The 16604-nt window shown below is 40.4% G+C and overlaps 1 protein-coding gene across 5 annotated transcripts in view; it reads right to left on the reverse strand.

Moving 5' to 3' along the window:
- Positions 1-16604, reverse strand: part of CEP112 (centrosomal protein 112) — a 235632-nt gene that overhangs the window by 119420 nt on the left and 99608 nt on the right. For all 5 annotated transcript variants that reach the window (XR_014544414.1, XM_083598626.1, XM_083598625.1 and 2 more), the window contains 2 exons: positions 9555-9690; positions 2267-2374 (listed from right to left, as the gene is read on the reverse strand). Coding sequence is in view for 4 of the 5 variants with exons in the window: in XM_083598626.1 (XP_083454752.1) it covers positions 2267-2374; positions 9555-9690 (244 nt within the window). In the remaining variant the exon portion in view is untranslated. The remainder of the gene's footprint in view (positions 1-2266; positions 2375-9554; positions 9691-16604) is intronic.

A 16604-nucleotide genomic window follows, 5' to 3' on the forward strand; every position in this document is an offset into this window, starting at 1 on the left:
TAGGTACTTCAAAGGAAAGTGACAAATCTGAAGCTGAATGTGAGTGAGATGTCTAGCTGGCACCAACATGGGCTTTGCCATCATATTTTGCTGAAAGAAGGACATTTCGATGAAGAAATATGTAGAGCTCTTTTAAACTGACTCTCAGACTCAGATTGTGTCCTACTATAAACTCCCTTTGGAATGCCAATTCCCAATGTTGACTTTAGCCACTGTCAAACCTTATGTGAGAAGCTCGATTTTTAATGGTGCACAAGGATTTAATTTTATAGTACTTTTTATATTCTTTGCTGTGTTGTAAGGTGCCCCGTGATCTGATCTGGACACAGGATGGAGTTTTAAATCTCTGACATAAATATATCAAGCAAGGTTGACTAGTCTAACCAGAATATTCTACCACTATATGACACCAGTAACCATCTTAAGATTACTTTTTAAAAGGATTAAACATATCCACAGATATGTCTGTCAATAGCTATTTATTATTGACTTCCACATCACAGAAACAAAATAGCTGTCTGAATACCAAGTAATGGAAACAAAGGCAAGTTCACCCTTAACCTCACTCCCTGTGAACCACCGGCATCCAGCTGACTGATGGTCGAATTAATAAATTATTATTTTTGCTGGATACAAATCTAAGGGTTAAGGTTATTTAATATTTTGGTATTTATATCATGCTCTTCTAGCAGTAAGTACCCAGAGTAAATTACAAAAGAAGGGAAGAAAGAATAAATAAGCTAATACGTAAATTCATGAACATGACCAAGGACTGCAGTTTTTTAACCAAACATAACACCAACATTTTTGCAATCAGGATATCAGATTCAAATCTCAATTGATGATCAAATTTTAGGGCGATGTCCATTCTGGAATCCACACATCATTCACAACTGTCCCATTTAGAGTGCTGAAATCCTTCATCAAGTCTTCATGAATAAAGGCATCTAAGATGTTCACATCATGTTTTTGGTCCATGCTACATGACTGAAGTTTTAGCTCCCAGACATCTCTTCCTGGAAAAAAACAAAACAAACTACCCACCCTTCTGGCAACCTATGACAGGCCCCTCCACTGCTCACAAAAAACCCCAGGCTATTAAGCTAATTTTCTGCTGATAAATCCTTAGAAGGCCACATCTCCCCCACCTCCCAGTAAAAGCTGGTCCACCAGCATCTCCACAGCAAAGACATGAAGGGTAAGGATGGAGTACTCATGGGCCCTCTTCCTATCTGTTTCATTTAGGCAGCAACTTACTGCAGCTGGCATTATATTGAATCTTGGATAAGGCTAGTGGGGCTGGGGACATTGCACTGCAGATGGAGAGAAAGCACAGAGGTCGCCCATGATGTTCCATGATATCATTTGAACATTCCAGGCTGAATATTTCAAAGCACAGGCTTTGCCTTGGCAACATCACTGTATCACCTGAGGCATCTTATATGTAATGCAGAGGAATATACTACCTGTTTTGTCTTAGGGCTCAATTATAACTCACTTTAATCAACATTTTGGAATGCACTCTTTTACCTAAAAGGCATGACAACCTTCAAGACACAAATCCACAACAGTGCTGCAGAACCTGACTCTACGTAACGCATGAATGAAAAGTTGGTACCATTAAAAGGGATATTTAGAACCTGCGGAGACCATGATAAAGTTCAGAAATATTCAGAAATGACTCGCGCTGAAGTTATTTTGTAGTTTGTTGCCAAAAAAGGCAGCATAAAAGGAACAGAATGAACTATTAGTGTAAAGTTTTAAAGAACAGACATCCAAGCAGGGATGAGAAAAAAGAATTTAGCATTAGCTCATAAAGAAGATTTCATGTGAAATTTATATAGATATTCTGGCAGAGGGGCAACTCATGGTTTGTTTTCTGCCAACAAACCATAGTGTGAAACCATAGCTATTGGCTTACAAACATGGCTTGCTTTAACTATGAAGTGATAATATGGGATTTAAACAAAGGAGATGAGTTTCGAGTTCAGCAAACCAGGGTCTGGAATATGTTGAGATATAGCAATATACACCAAACACAATTTGAAACCTCTGGAAATAAATAGGAAGCCTTGCTACAAGTGTAAACAATAGAAAAGAATGCAAACCTTGTGTTAATGAACTGCCTGTGAAACTTAAGTCAACAACATCCAATATTATTATTTTTTAAGAAGAAAATGCAAGTTGGGCCCAGCTGTGTCAAAAGGTAAATGCTAGAGGAGTTGTTGTTTATAATATGTATTTATTTTAAAGCTAGCTAGCTAACCTGTTGCTCATATCTTTGCTTGAGCTCTTCAAGCTGCCAGGAGAATTCTTTTGACTGCTTTTCACGGAGAGATTTTGATCTGCCTAGATCTGCTTCCACTCTTTCCATCTAGAAAGTAAGAGACAATATTTAACATATATAAATTAGTTATTTCAAGACAAGACACTGCTGATAACAGTTCTCCTGCCATCAAACAGCTTAAAATGGTCCTGCAGCATTGTTGTGTGTTGCTGAGGGTGATTCAAGGATACAATATCTGTAGTGACAAGACCACCAGAACAATCCAGTTAAAATTTAGTAATTTTCACTGGGAGACTGAAACAAGTGTTGAGCTCTCTCCAGTTTTGCATCTGATAAAGTGGACTCTAGCTCATGAAAAACTGAGGAATAAATTTTGTCTAAAATACTTTGTTGCAGCATTTAATTTAAAACAATGGCAGTTTAAAATGCTGGACTTTGGCTGGAGAATAGTCCATCTTTATTTTCCTCTCTCATGCAACTGTGTTTGAATTTCATTATAAATGTGTTTGTCTGTAGTAATTAAATGCAATGCTATATACCAATTCTGAAAACAGTCATCACTGGGGTCATTATATTTGCACTCAGGAAAGACTTTTGCTCAAGCTTTCCTGGCTACTTACATTTTTTTTATCTTATAGACTACATGACATGACTTGCTTGCTAAATATACCTGGATTGTTTAACCAAATATTTGCCTGTTTGCCCTTGCATTCTGAATGTGATAATACAGTTCAACGATACAGTTGACATTATTGTATGATACATAGAAGTGGCATAGAAGATCCAACAAGCAAATATCATCAACAAACAAATATCACCAACAAGCAAATATCATCAACAATTTGTGCATGAAAAAATGCATGCAATTATAATCTACAGTATTTCCAGGTAGGGAAAAGACCCCTATCTGGAAATCTGGAAAGTCACTGCCAGTCAAAAAGTTCGACTCTGAAAAAAGGCAAGTGATGTTCCTAATTCATTTCCTAATTTAGTTATTTGTATTATCAGCATAGTGGTCAGATTTGTGTCATGCATGCTTCCAGAGACCTAAATTAAGCAGAATCATCATCCTTTCTACTTCTGATGTTCAGACTATGAGTGCCTTTGTTTACGTAGCCAAAAGAGAAGCATCGATGCACAAAGAGGGAGGTGTCAGCAGGCTTTTTTTCACAATAGTAGAAAAAACAAATATGGGGGGGGGGCATTTCCAGGTAGCGGATGGGTGCTAAAACTAATGACATCAGAAGCCTCTAGAACAAAATCTACTGAAAGCAAATAAAAATTGTAGGCTAAATAGATGGGGCTAGATAAAAATATTTAGGTAAATGAATGAAAAAGATCACTTGCTAGAAGCTATCTAGAAAGACATATACAAATTAACATTCAGAGAAGCTAGCTTTTAGGAAGGCTCATCTGGAAGGAGGAGAACATCATGTGCCCCAAGTTCCAATTCATGAGCATGACCTCAAGATGAAAAAAGACTATAATTCAAGGTAAATGTTTGCTCTGTTTAGAATCATAGGGAGCAAGTCAGATGTTGAAGAGAGAGGGTGCATTGTATAGCACCTTTAATTTTGTCTTCGCTTAGCTGTGTAATTAAACATTTGAGACTCTTTGATTTTTACTACCACTTTGTGCTCAATATTTTTAGAAAGGTATTCTTTTAAAAGAAAATGGAGGGACCACATCCTGTGTTGTTTTTGGTTTCTGCTAACTGGACTATGAAGGTTGATGCAACACTATGTTTTTTTAAAAGGGTGGGGTGATGAAACTAGGGTTTCGCAGGAGTAGCATCCCATATTAACACTTGGGAGGGAATAGCAGGGGCATGAGATACTGTAACTGAAGAGTTCATAGTCTCAAGAGATAAAGGAAGGCCAAGATTATCAGAAGTATTATCAGAGGTATTTAGCTGGAAGATACCCATAATCCCTCTGGCGGTGGTTGCTTGGAAGTACACATCTTCTGCCAGTAGTGAGAAGATAAGGCAGGGGGGAAAATCTGGAGTTCTAATAACGTCACATTTCAACTTGTGCAGAATTTCCGTCCCCAGTTAGAACCACTTGTTACAGTTATTTGCTATTTAGTGATAATCCTTGTCCAATTTAAATACCACCCCTGTTTATAATTATTATTTTGTCTTTTATTTGCTTATGTGCATTTATTGACCACTCTTCCCTGTGCAGTCTCAAAGTGGGTTACACAAAGGGTTGTAGGCAACCAAATCACCCTGTTACCACAATGATTTCCACCTGTGCAGTGGGACGCCTCCCACCCCACAATCTGCTCTGGAGGGTTGGGGAACTCCCCAGAACAGATGAAGGGGCATAGGGAGAGGATAGGGAGTGGAAGTCCTATTGCACAGTTGAAAGTCCTTGAGCTAATGACATGACTTCTTGAATACAACTCATACAGTTTAAATCAATGATGGCCAAACTTGGCCCTCCAGCTGTTTTTTGACTACAACTCCCATCATCCCTAGCTAACAGGACCAGTGGTCAGGGATGATGGGAACTGTAGTCCCAAAACAGCTGGAGGGCCAAGTTTGGCCATCACTGGTTTAAATGAAAACAAGTAAGCCATACAATACTTAAACCATCAGTTAGGCCATTTCAAACAGTAAGCAAAATGAGCAACAACAGTCTCAACAGCGATTCTCATCTTTCACCTCAAAAAGGTGGACTTGGATCCACTGATGAAATGGGGAATACCACATGTGTGCAACCCTTGGCTCCACAAGATAGAGTAGAATGGGATACAAATGTGATAAAGAATGTATTTCACATTAGAACAAATTATGTAATAGTACACACCCCAGTCCTCAGACCCACATAAAATGAAGCTTAAGAACATATGATTGCATTTCCCCACATTCTTCCTGTCTTTTTCTGTTATCTCCATACTTCCTTCAACTGTTGAATTTTAGATAACAGCCTCTTTTTAAAACTAATATTACCCTGGGGGAAAATGCGTATGTGGATGGCACTGCATAAATAAAAATACTAATACCAAATCCCTCTCTAAAATAAAAATGAAAAGTGTGGCCTGGTCGTCTCATTTGCCAAGACTGACAAGCACTAGAGCTAAAATAGTGGGCATTATTTATATGATCATTTCTTCTGGTACAGTAGCCAATTATTTCACTTCCATTTTTTATTTGTTTCAGATTAGGTTAAGCCATCATGAAGTCCACAGTCCACAGGCAGCACACCAGCCGTGAATTGCTAACTGACCACATAAGGAAACCAAAGAAAAAGTTGATTTGAAACCACTTATCAAAATCACCCTTCACAAATGAAGAACACTACAACAATCAATTGTGTCATAAGTGTCTGTTTGTGTGCATAGAAGAACACAGATGCATCCAGGGACTTCTTCAAAGGAATTCCCCACACAGCTCCAACGGTGAACAATACAGTGGTACCTCGGGTTAAGTACTTAATTCGTTCCAGAGGACTATTCTTAACCTGAAACTGTTCTTAACCTGAAGCACCACTTTAGCTAATGGGGCCTCCTGCTGCCGCCGCGCTGCAGGAGCACGATTTCTGTTCTTATCCTGAAGCAAAGTTCTTAACCTGAAGCACTATTTCTGGGTTAGCGGAGTCTGTAACCTGAAGCGTATGTAACCTGAAGTGTATGTAACCCGAGGTACCACTGTACATGCATCATGTTTCGTGATATGTTCAAACTTTGGCAATGACTATATTCATTTAACTCTGGCATGGTTCATAGCAGCAGAATCAAGGCTTAAGGGTAGAAATGATGTGGAGAAATTATCAAAGCGCAGAAATATTCGGCGATGAACTGGGCACAAACGGAGAGAAAACACACACACCTCCATAGTTAGCATTCTATCAACAGCCCCATTAACAGACATCTGATTATTGCGACAGCCATGAGCCTTGGCAAAATAAAAAGCAGATGGTAACAATATCAGAAAGCCATAAATTATATAGTCTAATAAATAAAATATTGGTTATAGTAACTGAAAAATCCACAATATTGTCCACACTTACTTTCTCAATAAAAGATTAAAATGAAAAAATGAGGATATATAAAAGATATTGTGTCGCTAAAACTTTATCTTTATGCCATCAATAGCTACATAAAAAAGAAGATAATTCTTTCTGCTACAACATTGTACTTTGAACAGAAATTTAAGAATATAAAAGCCATGGGCTTAGAACTGCAACATTTTACCATGTTGATCCTTTTTGCATGCACTGCAGCAGAACTTTAAGGTTTAACTGAGCTCCAGTGTTTATTAGAACAAATGTGAAGTCTACATTAGCACCTGGACCCAGGCTATTTAGCACACCGAATCCCTGTGACCAATGACACAGGAGGATTTAATCAATTCAAAAATAACACCAAAACACGACCAGAGCGAACCAGAGAAGCGCACGGAAACACCGTTTACCTTCCCGGTGGAGTGGTACCTATTTATGTACTTGCACTTTGAGGTGCTTTCAAACTGCTAGGTTGGCAGGAGCAGGGACTGAGCAACAGGAGCTCACCCTGTCGCAGGGATTCAAACTGCCGACCTTCTGATCGGCAAGCCCTAGGCTATGTGGTTTAACCCACAGCACCACCTATGCATACACATACACACATACAGACCACATAACACATACCCTTGTGCAAACAGCCATCTCTCAGTCTCTCTTCCACACACAAATACACACGCACAAATAAATACACACACCATTTACAGCCTTCCCCTCTCCAGCGCAGGAGTTCAGAGGGCTGGAAACCCTGTCTTTTGCTCTGTGCAGAAGAATATACAATGAAAAAGACAGGGTTTTCATCCACACCAGCACTGGAGTGAAGGTAAATGCTGCATTTTACTCCTAATGAGTTGAAGTAAGGGAAGAGATATGTAGAAAGGAGCTAAAGGGCTTCCCTTCGGGCCCACCCCAACCCCCCAAGATCTGCCTATTGAACACAAACATTTGAGAAGGGCAAACCCATACATGGGGGGTTTCACAGGAATTGAACCTGTGCATGAAGTTCCAGCTCCCAAAGAAGTCTATGCATATATTGTTCTCAAGCTTGGACGTCCACAGTCAACATATGGACATTGGGGTGGGATAAGAAATAGCACAACCTTGGGAGCAAAGACAAATGAACATGTGAAGGAGGGTTGCTGTTTTGCCCAAGCACTACCACCAGTGGTCTCTGGAAAGTTCTAGACGATTGGGTCTTTAAAATAGGTGATTTTCCTGAGTGTTCTTATGGGCAGCCAAATGTTGTTGCTGTTGTTGTTTAGTCATCTTAGTCGTATTCAACTCTCCGTGACCCCATGAACCAGAGCATACTCCCCACTACCCCTCAGCCAAATAGGACTCCTTAATTCAACAACTGTAACTGTGATGAACATGGGTGTGGGAGCTGCTGAAGGAATCAGCCTTAGAACTCAGTATATGACTGAATTCCCTACACAGTACAGATGTTTCCAAGAAAAGAGACTCTCTTTATCATAGGTCTATTTAGTGCTTTTTTCTGGGAGTACGCAGGGGTACCCATACCCCTAAACATTTTGTGAATTTAAGTTTGGCCTCATTGAGAGGAAGTATTTCAATATGAGTAGGAAAATGAGAGTACCCCTAAACATTTTTAAAGAAAAAAAAAAGCCCTGGGTCTATTTATTTTATTGGGTTTTTTAGAAAAAGTTTGTGGCTTCTTCAGCAGCTCCAGAGTGTAGACTATGTGTACTCCCCAGTGTACAGATTATCCACAAGGGGCTGGCAAATATGATGTTCCTTCCTACCAGGGGTTCCTTTGTGGGGGGAGAGGGGGTGCCTCACTGCTCTTCCATCCAACTTGGCTTCTTTCTGCCCAACACCTAATATCTGGAGACACCACCTCCTGCTGCTATCATTTTGCCTCCCATTTTTTTCTAACTTAAAATTAAGCTATTTACTGGTTTCACAAGTGTACCAATATACACAGACACAACCAGTGAACCACTGAACAAGGCTATATTGCACTATACGTATATTGAGACAAATACTTTAGAATTTCTGGAGTAATTGCACTCCTGTTTCACATTTCTCTCCCACCCATCACTGATATATTGCCGTATCCCTGTGTTTCCACTGGCCCATAAGAAATTGGCTGGGAAATCCTTCCTCCTCTCTACCCCAGTAGTACAGGTTTCCCTCAAACTCACACAACAAACAGAGCCTCACATGACAATGGTTTCCTCCCCCCTTCCTTTTGTTTTAAAAATATATCACTTGCCATTTGCCATGCTTACATGGCCCTTTCTCCATTTCTTTTCATTTGCCTTAAACAGTCATTGTGCCGTGGCATCCGAGAGAATGCCTATGACCCTTTCACAGGAAATATTGTGCCTTACCTGCACTGCAAGACTGAAATTAAATGCAAGTGGCTTCAGTAATGAAGTGAGGAGAAAGGTTTCCTACCATGCCAGATTTTCACATTATCACAACAGTGATGTAATGGTTATAGGGGTTGCTCGTGCGTAAGTTGCCGCCACTCCTGGCTAGGTTGCCTGGTTAAACCTTTTCTGTCTGGACAGCCCTTCACTTCGTGGCTGTTTCACTCGCTAGCAGAATCCGTCAGTGGGCGTTTCTTGAACCTCTTCCAGCACAAAAGTTCTTTGACGCCAAGTCTCCGCCTACTCTCCCTGCGTGGAAGTCTTCTGCGCAGGGTGGGTGTGGGCAGCGGAGGACCCGTGCTCTCCCCGCTGGTCTCCGGCGAGGAGTCCTGGAGCCCCCTCGCCGATTCCCCCATCTGCCCCCCTTTCTCCCTGGTGTTACGCTGATTTCCTTCCCCAGCCGATGAGCTGTCTCTCTCCCTGCTGGGCCCTTCTCCAGCATCGCTTGGGAGCCTTGCCTCCGCCTCTGGCTCCGATGGCAGTTCCCTGACAAGTGAGATTGGCTAGATACATCTAAAGTGAATTTTCCATTAAAAAGAAGAAATAAGAGATGTGAAAAATGGGAGCTAAGATGCAACCCAGAACAATGCATAAACTAGTATTTTATTCTTGGAACTTCTGGAAAAAGCCCTAATCAGTAATACTGCTACGGATAGTTTTATAGCAATGTCAGTCCTGGCTTTGTTATAAAGATAAATCAACGGCTAACATCCTTTTTTCTGACTTGCTGGCAAAGCTGTTGCATTGTGAAAGAGTTTGATGTAGCACTATCAAGTGAAGTATGTTTCTGGAAATATAAGATGAGAATATGCTTCCCCACTGAGACAGATAGTTGCAGAAAGGCTGGCATTGTGACCTCCTCACCTGCTCTTTCATTTCAGCATAGACTTTTTCTGAGTTCAGCTCCACCTGCCGCTTAAACTCCTCCAGGGCAGCATCAGCCTGCTGGGCATGCAGCCTCTGTACCTCCATCGCCCGACTCAGCTGCTCCTCCTTCTCCCTAGAAAGTCAGAGAAATTTTCCATAGTTCAAGTTTCAAATAAAAGAACATGTGCGCTTGTGTAGAAGAAAGGCCTTTAACCCTATCCATTTAAAGTAGTACTCAGGCTTTAATTTCCTGTCCATGGTTATGCCAAACTTCCCTTAGCAATACTTTGAAGGAGAGAACAACAAGTTGGATGGTAAATCAACTTGTATAAATCAGAGATTATTTTCACTTGCTCACTGAGTAGTAGTAGTAGTAGTAGTAGTAGTAGTAATAATAATAATAATAATAATAATAATAATAATAATAATAATAATAATTTATTATTTGTACCCCGCCCATCTGGCTGGGCTTCCCCAGCCACTCTGGGCGGCTTCCAACAAAGATAAAAAATACATTAAAATGTCACACATTAAAAACTTCCCTGAACAGGGCTGCCTTCAGATGTCTTCTAAATGTCAGGTACTTGTTTATCTCTTTGACATCTGATGGGAGGGCGTTCCACAGGGCGGGTGCCACTACCGAAAAGGCCCTCTGCCTGGTTCCCTGTAGCTTTGCTTCTTGCAGTGAGGGAACCGCCAGAAGGCCCTCAGCGCTGGACCTCAGTGTCCGGGTAGAACGATGGGGGTGGAGACGCTCCTTCAGATATTCTGGACCGAGGACGTTTAGGGCTTTAAAGGTCAACACCAACACTTTGAATTGTGCTCGGAAATGCACTGGGAGCCAAAAAGAGCCCAAACATAGGACTAGGCTCTTGTGCAGGTTATTTCACCTTCAAATTTTTCAGCTGTACCAAGGAAGCTTAAGTAGTGCAGCTTTATTGTACCCCATAGAACCCTTTTCTTTAATCTTCCATTAAGTAACGTTAACACATCATCCAAAGATATTTAATCAAGAAAACATTTGGAATATATATGCCTGCATTGTTACAGTATATGCCTACATTAACACATCAACAGAAGTATATCCCCTCCACCATCTCCTCTAAGAAAGAAAGAGGATTACTTGCTGCCTGGTATACGTCAGATTATTAAGTATGGAGAACATGACACACATTGGGATCTTCTCAAGTCAATTTAGTGAAAACTCTTAATGCGCAGTTATGATATCAATTCAGCATTTGCATGGGTGACACAACTTATGCTTCAAAAGAGTATGATTATCCCAAGTCACTTTATCTTAATGTCAAACAGTGAACACTAATTTTTAAAGACTAAAGATGCAGCTTTCAGGAGCATTAGAAACTGAAGTATCACAACTGACCATAATATGGTCTTTTTCAGAATTATGCACAGGTTCTTATTCTCGTAACAACCTTTGATCTTGGTATGATGCATGCAGCTGACATGTTTTAAAGCAATATATCATTCCCTCTATTTCCAAAGTTCAGAGGTAGGTGTAGATTCTTACATATCCGAAATCGCACCATCCATGCACAAAAGGGCAGGTTTGGAGAAACTCCAGTGTTTGCAGACGTACAAAAAAGAATGGAAGGAAACAGTCCAAAGTAGCCCAATGATGACTGAATGTGCTCAGGGGACACTGTATGCTGCTTGCTGGTCAGGGGGAATGGAAAACTAGGTGCTGAGACCGGAGCAACTTCCTCGAAGAGAATATGAATAGTTGGCTGGAGCACCAAACAGAAGCACTCCACATTTGTTCATGAATACAAGCATGCCTATTTTCAATTCTCCTTGTATTTATGGTATAAGTTATTGTTTACACTACATTTCCTCTCAACTTCTCTCTTAAATGTGAGTATTCTTAGGTGGTGGTGGTTTTTCTTTCAAAAAAGACTGCTATTTTGTGAGAATAAAACGAATCTGATTTTTACATTCCCCCCCCCCATCTAGGACTCATACCTAACTTGCTTTCTTTATGGTTTTAGTATAACAATACATGCGTGTAATATATTTATTTTATGTTTATTTTATTCAGAAAGCTGTTCACCCTTTTTCTTTATAAACTCAAAATGGCTGACAAAAACAATTATAAATAAAACAGATGCCTGCTTTTGTTTTTCCAGATTTGTATATTTGTAAATAAATTTCTCTGTTAGTTTTGCCTTTATATATAGCAAAATTATTACTTTTTAAATACATTTCCGTTTCTACAGATCTGCATACTGACATATTTCTACACTGTTATGAAGTCACAATGATCTACTGTAAACATATCAAACTGAATTTGATATAACTAACAGGCTATCTGTCATCGGGGTGTGTGTGTAAAAGATTGATTAAACTCACAGGTTATACATTTCCACAAAAAAGGCTCATAGGCATGTAAACTCTAGAATAATTTCCACTAGGCTTAGATAGAAGTTTTGAAAGGTTTGGAGTGTTATTTTTTTTAAAAAAATAGTGATCTATGTCTTCTAAAGGGACGCGGGTGGCGCTGTGGGTTAAACCACAGAGCCTAGGACTTGCCAATCGGAAGGTCAGCGGTTCGAAACCCCGCAACGGGGTGAGCTCCCGTTGCTCGGTTCCTGTTCCTGCCAACCTAGCAGTTCGAAAACACATCAAAGTGCAAGTAGATAAAAAGGTACCACTCCGGTGGGAAGGAAAACGGCGTTTCCGTGCGCTGCTCTGGTTCACCAGAAGTGGCTTAGTCATGCTGGCCACATGACCCGGAAGCTGTATGCTGGCTCCCTCAGCCAATAAAGTGAGATGAGTGCCGCAACCTCAGAGTCGGCCATGACTGGACCTAATGGTCAAGGGTCCCTTTACCTTTACCTATGTCTTTTAAAGATAGTGGTTAATTTTAGCTTTGGCTGCACTACCTAGAAGGAAGTTCCACTGAATTCCGATGTGTGTAGAACTGCAGTCTAGCGCTGCCATTCAACACCCCGCCACACACACATACACACACTTTGTGTGGGGCTGGACTGTGTGCAGTTTTTTGTCCCACACACCAAATGGGAAGGTAGGCAGAAGGGCTGCTGGTGGGTTCCCCACTAATAGAAACCTGTAGAAAGTGCTGAAAATGCCCCTTTTCATGAGTGCATCACACCCAATTCAGGTTGAATTCTGCTCTAGCTCCAAGCTGGCACTGTTATTTGCCCCCACTTTCCTCCTGGATGGTGTGAGCAGCAGGGCTGCTTATACAGTGTTGGTTCCACCGTTCTGTTAAGCACTGCCAACTTGCCAAGCCAGGGTTTTGATTGCACCCTTACCAAAGATGAAAAAGCAGCTTGCTGCAAATAGCTGTTTAGGAAAACATGTACTTGTGCAGAGTCATCAACATTCAGCCTGCTCAAAAGAAAACAAATAAAAACAGAATAATAGAACTGTATAATAAAGGGACTCTGAGGACCATCTTGTCCAGCCCCCTACAATGATGGAATATGCAGCTGACTCATACGGGGATCGAACCTGCAAACTTGCCTCCTGTGAAACCCTTTGCGTTGAAGGAACACAGAGAGGCGAACACAAGCTGCCGATGAACCGAAAACATGACATTCAATGTTATTGCCTTTGAATATGCAAAGTAAGTTTATCTTCTCAGACTGTTGGCTGATACTTACATTATCTAAACCAACCAACGCACTCCATCTTACTCTCTGTGATAACTGCATTGAAATCTGTTGTGCTTCAGGAATCTGATTTCAGTTCTCATGTATTTCAACTATCAACCTCTTGAGAAGTTGCCAGCCAGGAATCAGCCTCCATTGATTTTCCAGGGTGCAGAAGCCAGTTCTACATCTACAGCAATAATTTGTAGTTCGCAACTTTTCCCCTCCAGGATACTGAGAAGTGTTGTTTCCATGAAGCATTAAAATATTCACTTTGAAGGTCTCCCTCCCACCCCCGGTATTACTTGTTGCAGTGTCCAATACAATACAGTTACATCACTCAAATCCCTTAAAAACTGAGCTGGCTTGAATATTAAAAGCACGAATTTAATCTTTGGCCTCAATTTATTTGTAAGAAAAAAAATTCTTTCATCTCAATGTATAAAGGATATGGTTACAGAATTAGCAGAATTGCGTAAATAATCTTCATTTAAACATGACTATGAAGTCTAAATAACAATTTAAGGAAGAAATGTACAAATAAAGTGAGAATATGTATTCTAAATACTTGTCTTAAGTGTTTAAGCAATTATTTCACTTCCATCTCTCTTCCAAAATATAAAAACAACTCTGTACAGAAGAGATAATACCAAAATATTCACAATGAGATCAACTAAAACTAGGGGTGATCCAATGGTTGGTATACTAATAATCTCAGAATATATTTGTGGCTTACTACATGTCAAAACACAAACAATTACTTGTAATAACCACCGCAACTCAACAGTAACTTTGTGCATAAGGTAAAGGGCAAATCAATTAACAGAACAACTATTTCAGCATTTGAAAAGTCCTCTGGAACTACTTGCCATTTGATATCACTTATTTCAGATATTAAAAGCCACAAGAAACACTAGGGAGATAAGAAGACCTTGCAACTGACTCAGTTGGTTTAACAGGTCCACAGGTTTCCGTTAAAAACCCAGTAGATCAAGCCAGCCTTATCTCTTCCCCCACTTTGCCCTAAAACACCTCGTAATCTGAATGGATTTATGCTTGACTGGTGTATAACTTTCCCAACACAGGATAAAAGTTAAAAACTTTATCAGGCAGAAGATGTTTTTGCACTCCAGTCCAGGGACAAGCTTTATGAAATACCAATAAAACTCACTAGCAAGAGTATGCATTACAAGGAAAATCCTGAGAAACTTTGTTCAGGAACTTGATTTCTTCTCTTAGACTTTTTCAATTTATTTATACCTCTCAGACAAAAAACACACACACCCCAAAACCTCCTGCGTATTCTAATTACTATTCCTGCCCAAAAGAAAGGGAGCAGCTTCTGCAGGTTTTAATAAATCAAATAAGAATCAGTTTTATCTTTTGTCTTAAGGTACGTAGGTACTTGAAAGTATCAGGAGCTTGCAGCATTTGTCATTTATTTCTCAATCCATCCCAGAGACCTACAACGACCCACCAAGCTGCTTAACACAAGCCACTGAAACATCAACCCAAACCTGGATGATACACATATTCTGACAAAAATAAAGAGGAATAGTGGCCGTCATGTTGCTAAGCAACAGTTACTAAGCCAAGGCTACCACTGGAAATTCCAGGTACGTTACAGACAGAAGAGACCTGTGGCTATAATGGAAGTCTAGAAATAAAGAGCCACTGCAAAAGGAAGAGGGCGTATGTTCACATTTCTCGGATTTGGGAGACAAAGGAAAAGCCCATTTTTCTGCAAACTATTTCCACTCTTCTGTCTTGGTCAAGGACCATCCCATCCAGCCTTACTTTCTCCTAAGAAGCTTTCCATGGGAAGGAACAATTCTATGTTTCTTTTCTTAAGGACAATTGTAGAATAAGGGTTTGGGATAGTCCATTTCTGTTTTAGTATCACAGTTCCAAAGTATACTTCCAGAAGAGCCTCATCTTTCTCCGACTTTACTTAGTGATAGGGAAATGATGATCTAGCTCCTGTACTTAAGACTTGTGCACATCTTTAGTATCTCAGCATGCTCCTGAGATGCTACAACTGCTATGTGGCTGAATAGACTGTAAATTAGGAGAGTAAAATACAGCAGCTTCCATCTAGACATTTAAAAGTGTTTACAAACAGCTGTAAATCTTCTGGGAAGTAGCCAGTTATTTTTTTCCTGCAGTTTATTGTATTATACATACAAAATATTGTGGGTTGTTGTTGTTAGGAAATACATTGAAAGAAATCATACAAATGAGCTTATAAATGACACTCCCTATACGAGGTTATGGAAATAAATCTGAAAGATCTGTCAGGCACCTTGATAAAATATTACATATGAAAATATTCTGCACCCTAGTCTCTCATCTTCCTGACTTCTTTGCATCTTCAAAAGAACTGTCACAATCAGTTCTGATATTATATATTCTACTATTCTAAGGCAGAGGGATGTATGTCTTCTTCTCTAAAACAGGCCAATATGAATCATCCAACATTATTAGAGGGCTTTTAACCATGGAAATAACTGCGGACATTTGAACTTCTGGCTGGTGAAAAGATTTTTAAATACAGGGTAAAATATGTTTATTTTGTAGGGTATAAACAGATGTGCCCTTAGGGTGGGGGCTTAAACTCTTATTTGGAAACAGACTCTTGTTCCCACTTCTAGGGATGTGCACTGGAACACATGTATCCTCAAACATGCCAACATTTCTGTTCTCATATTGCAGAACACACAAATGTGAACAAAATGTAACAGCCATCGACTGGTGACTTAAGACACATTTTCAACATTATTTATGCTTGCATGACAAGAAATTCCTGCAGGATTCAGAAGAGTCCTGCTTCTCTACTCACAGTGTACTGTACAGGACTGTTTCCACATTGCTCTAAAACACAGTTATGCTTAACTATGACTTAAAATGAATGTGCAGAATGCTGGTGCATGTGAGCAAAACAGTAGCCATTTTGCTCCTTTCCTACTTGAGCTTCTACTTCGCTGTCTGGAGGGAAGCCATGGTTTGGCTTTGTGTTACATCCAAACTCTGGTTGATGAGTTTGTCTCTCTGCAAACAAAACATGAAGGTTGCTTCTTGGCTTGCTTCTCGTGCTTTCTTTGGGGGAAAGAAAGCACAAGCCCTCATTCAGGCATAAGCCAAACCATGGCTTAGCTCCCAGTAGCACAGGAGGAGAAAAGCAGCCACAAATTTAGCCTCATATACCAGCATGCTATGGGACGCGGGTGGCGCTGTGGGTTAAACCACAGAGCCTAGGACTTGCCGATTAGAAGGTCGGCAGTTCAAAGCCCCACGACGGGGTGAGCTCCCGTTGCTTGGTCCCTGCTCCTGCCAACCTAGCAGTTCGAAAGCACATCAAAGTGCAAGTAGATAAATAGGTACCACTCTGGGAGGAAGGTAAACGGCGTTTCCGTGC

The sequence above is a fragment of the Podarcis filfolensis genome (genome assembly GCF_964270895.1).
Source record: "Podarcis filfolensis genome assembly, chromosome: 2".
NCBI lineage: Eukaryota > Metazoa > Chordata > Lepidosauria > Squamata > Lacertidae > Podarcis > Podarcis filfolensis.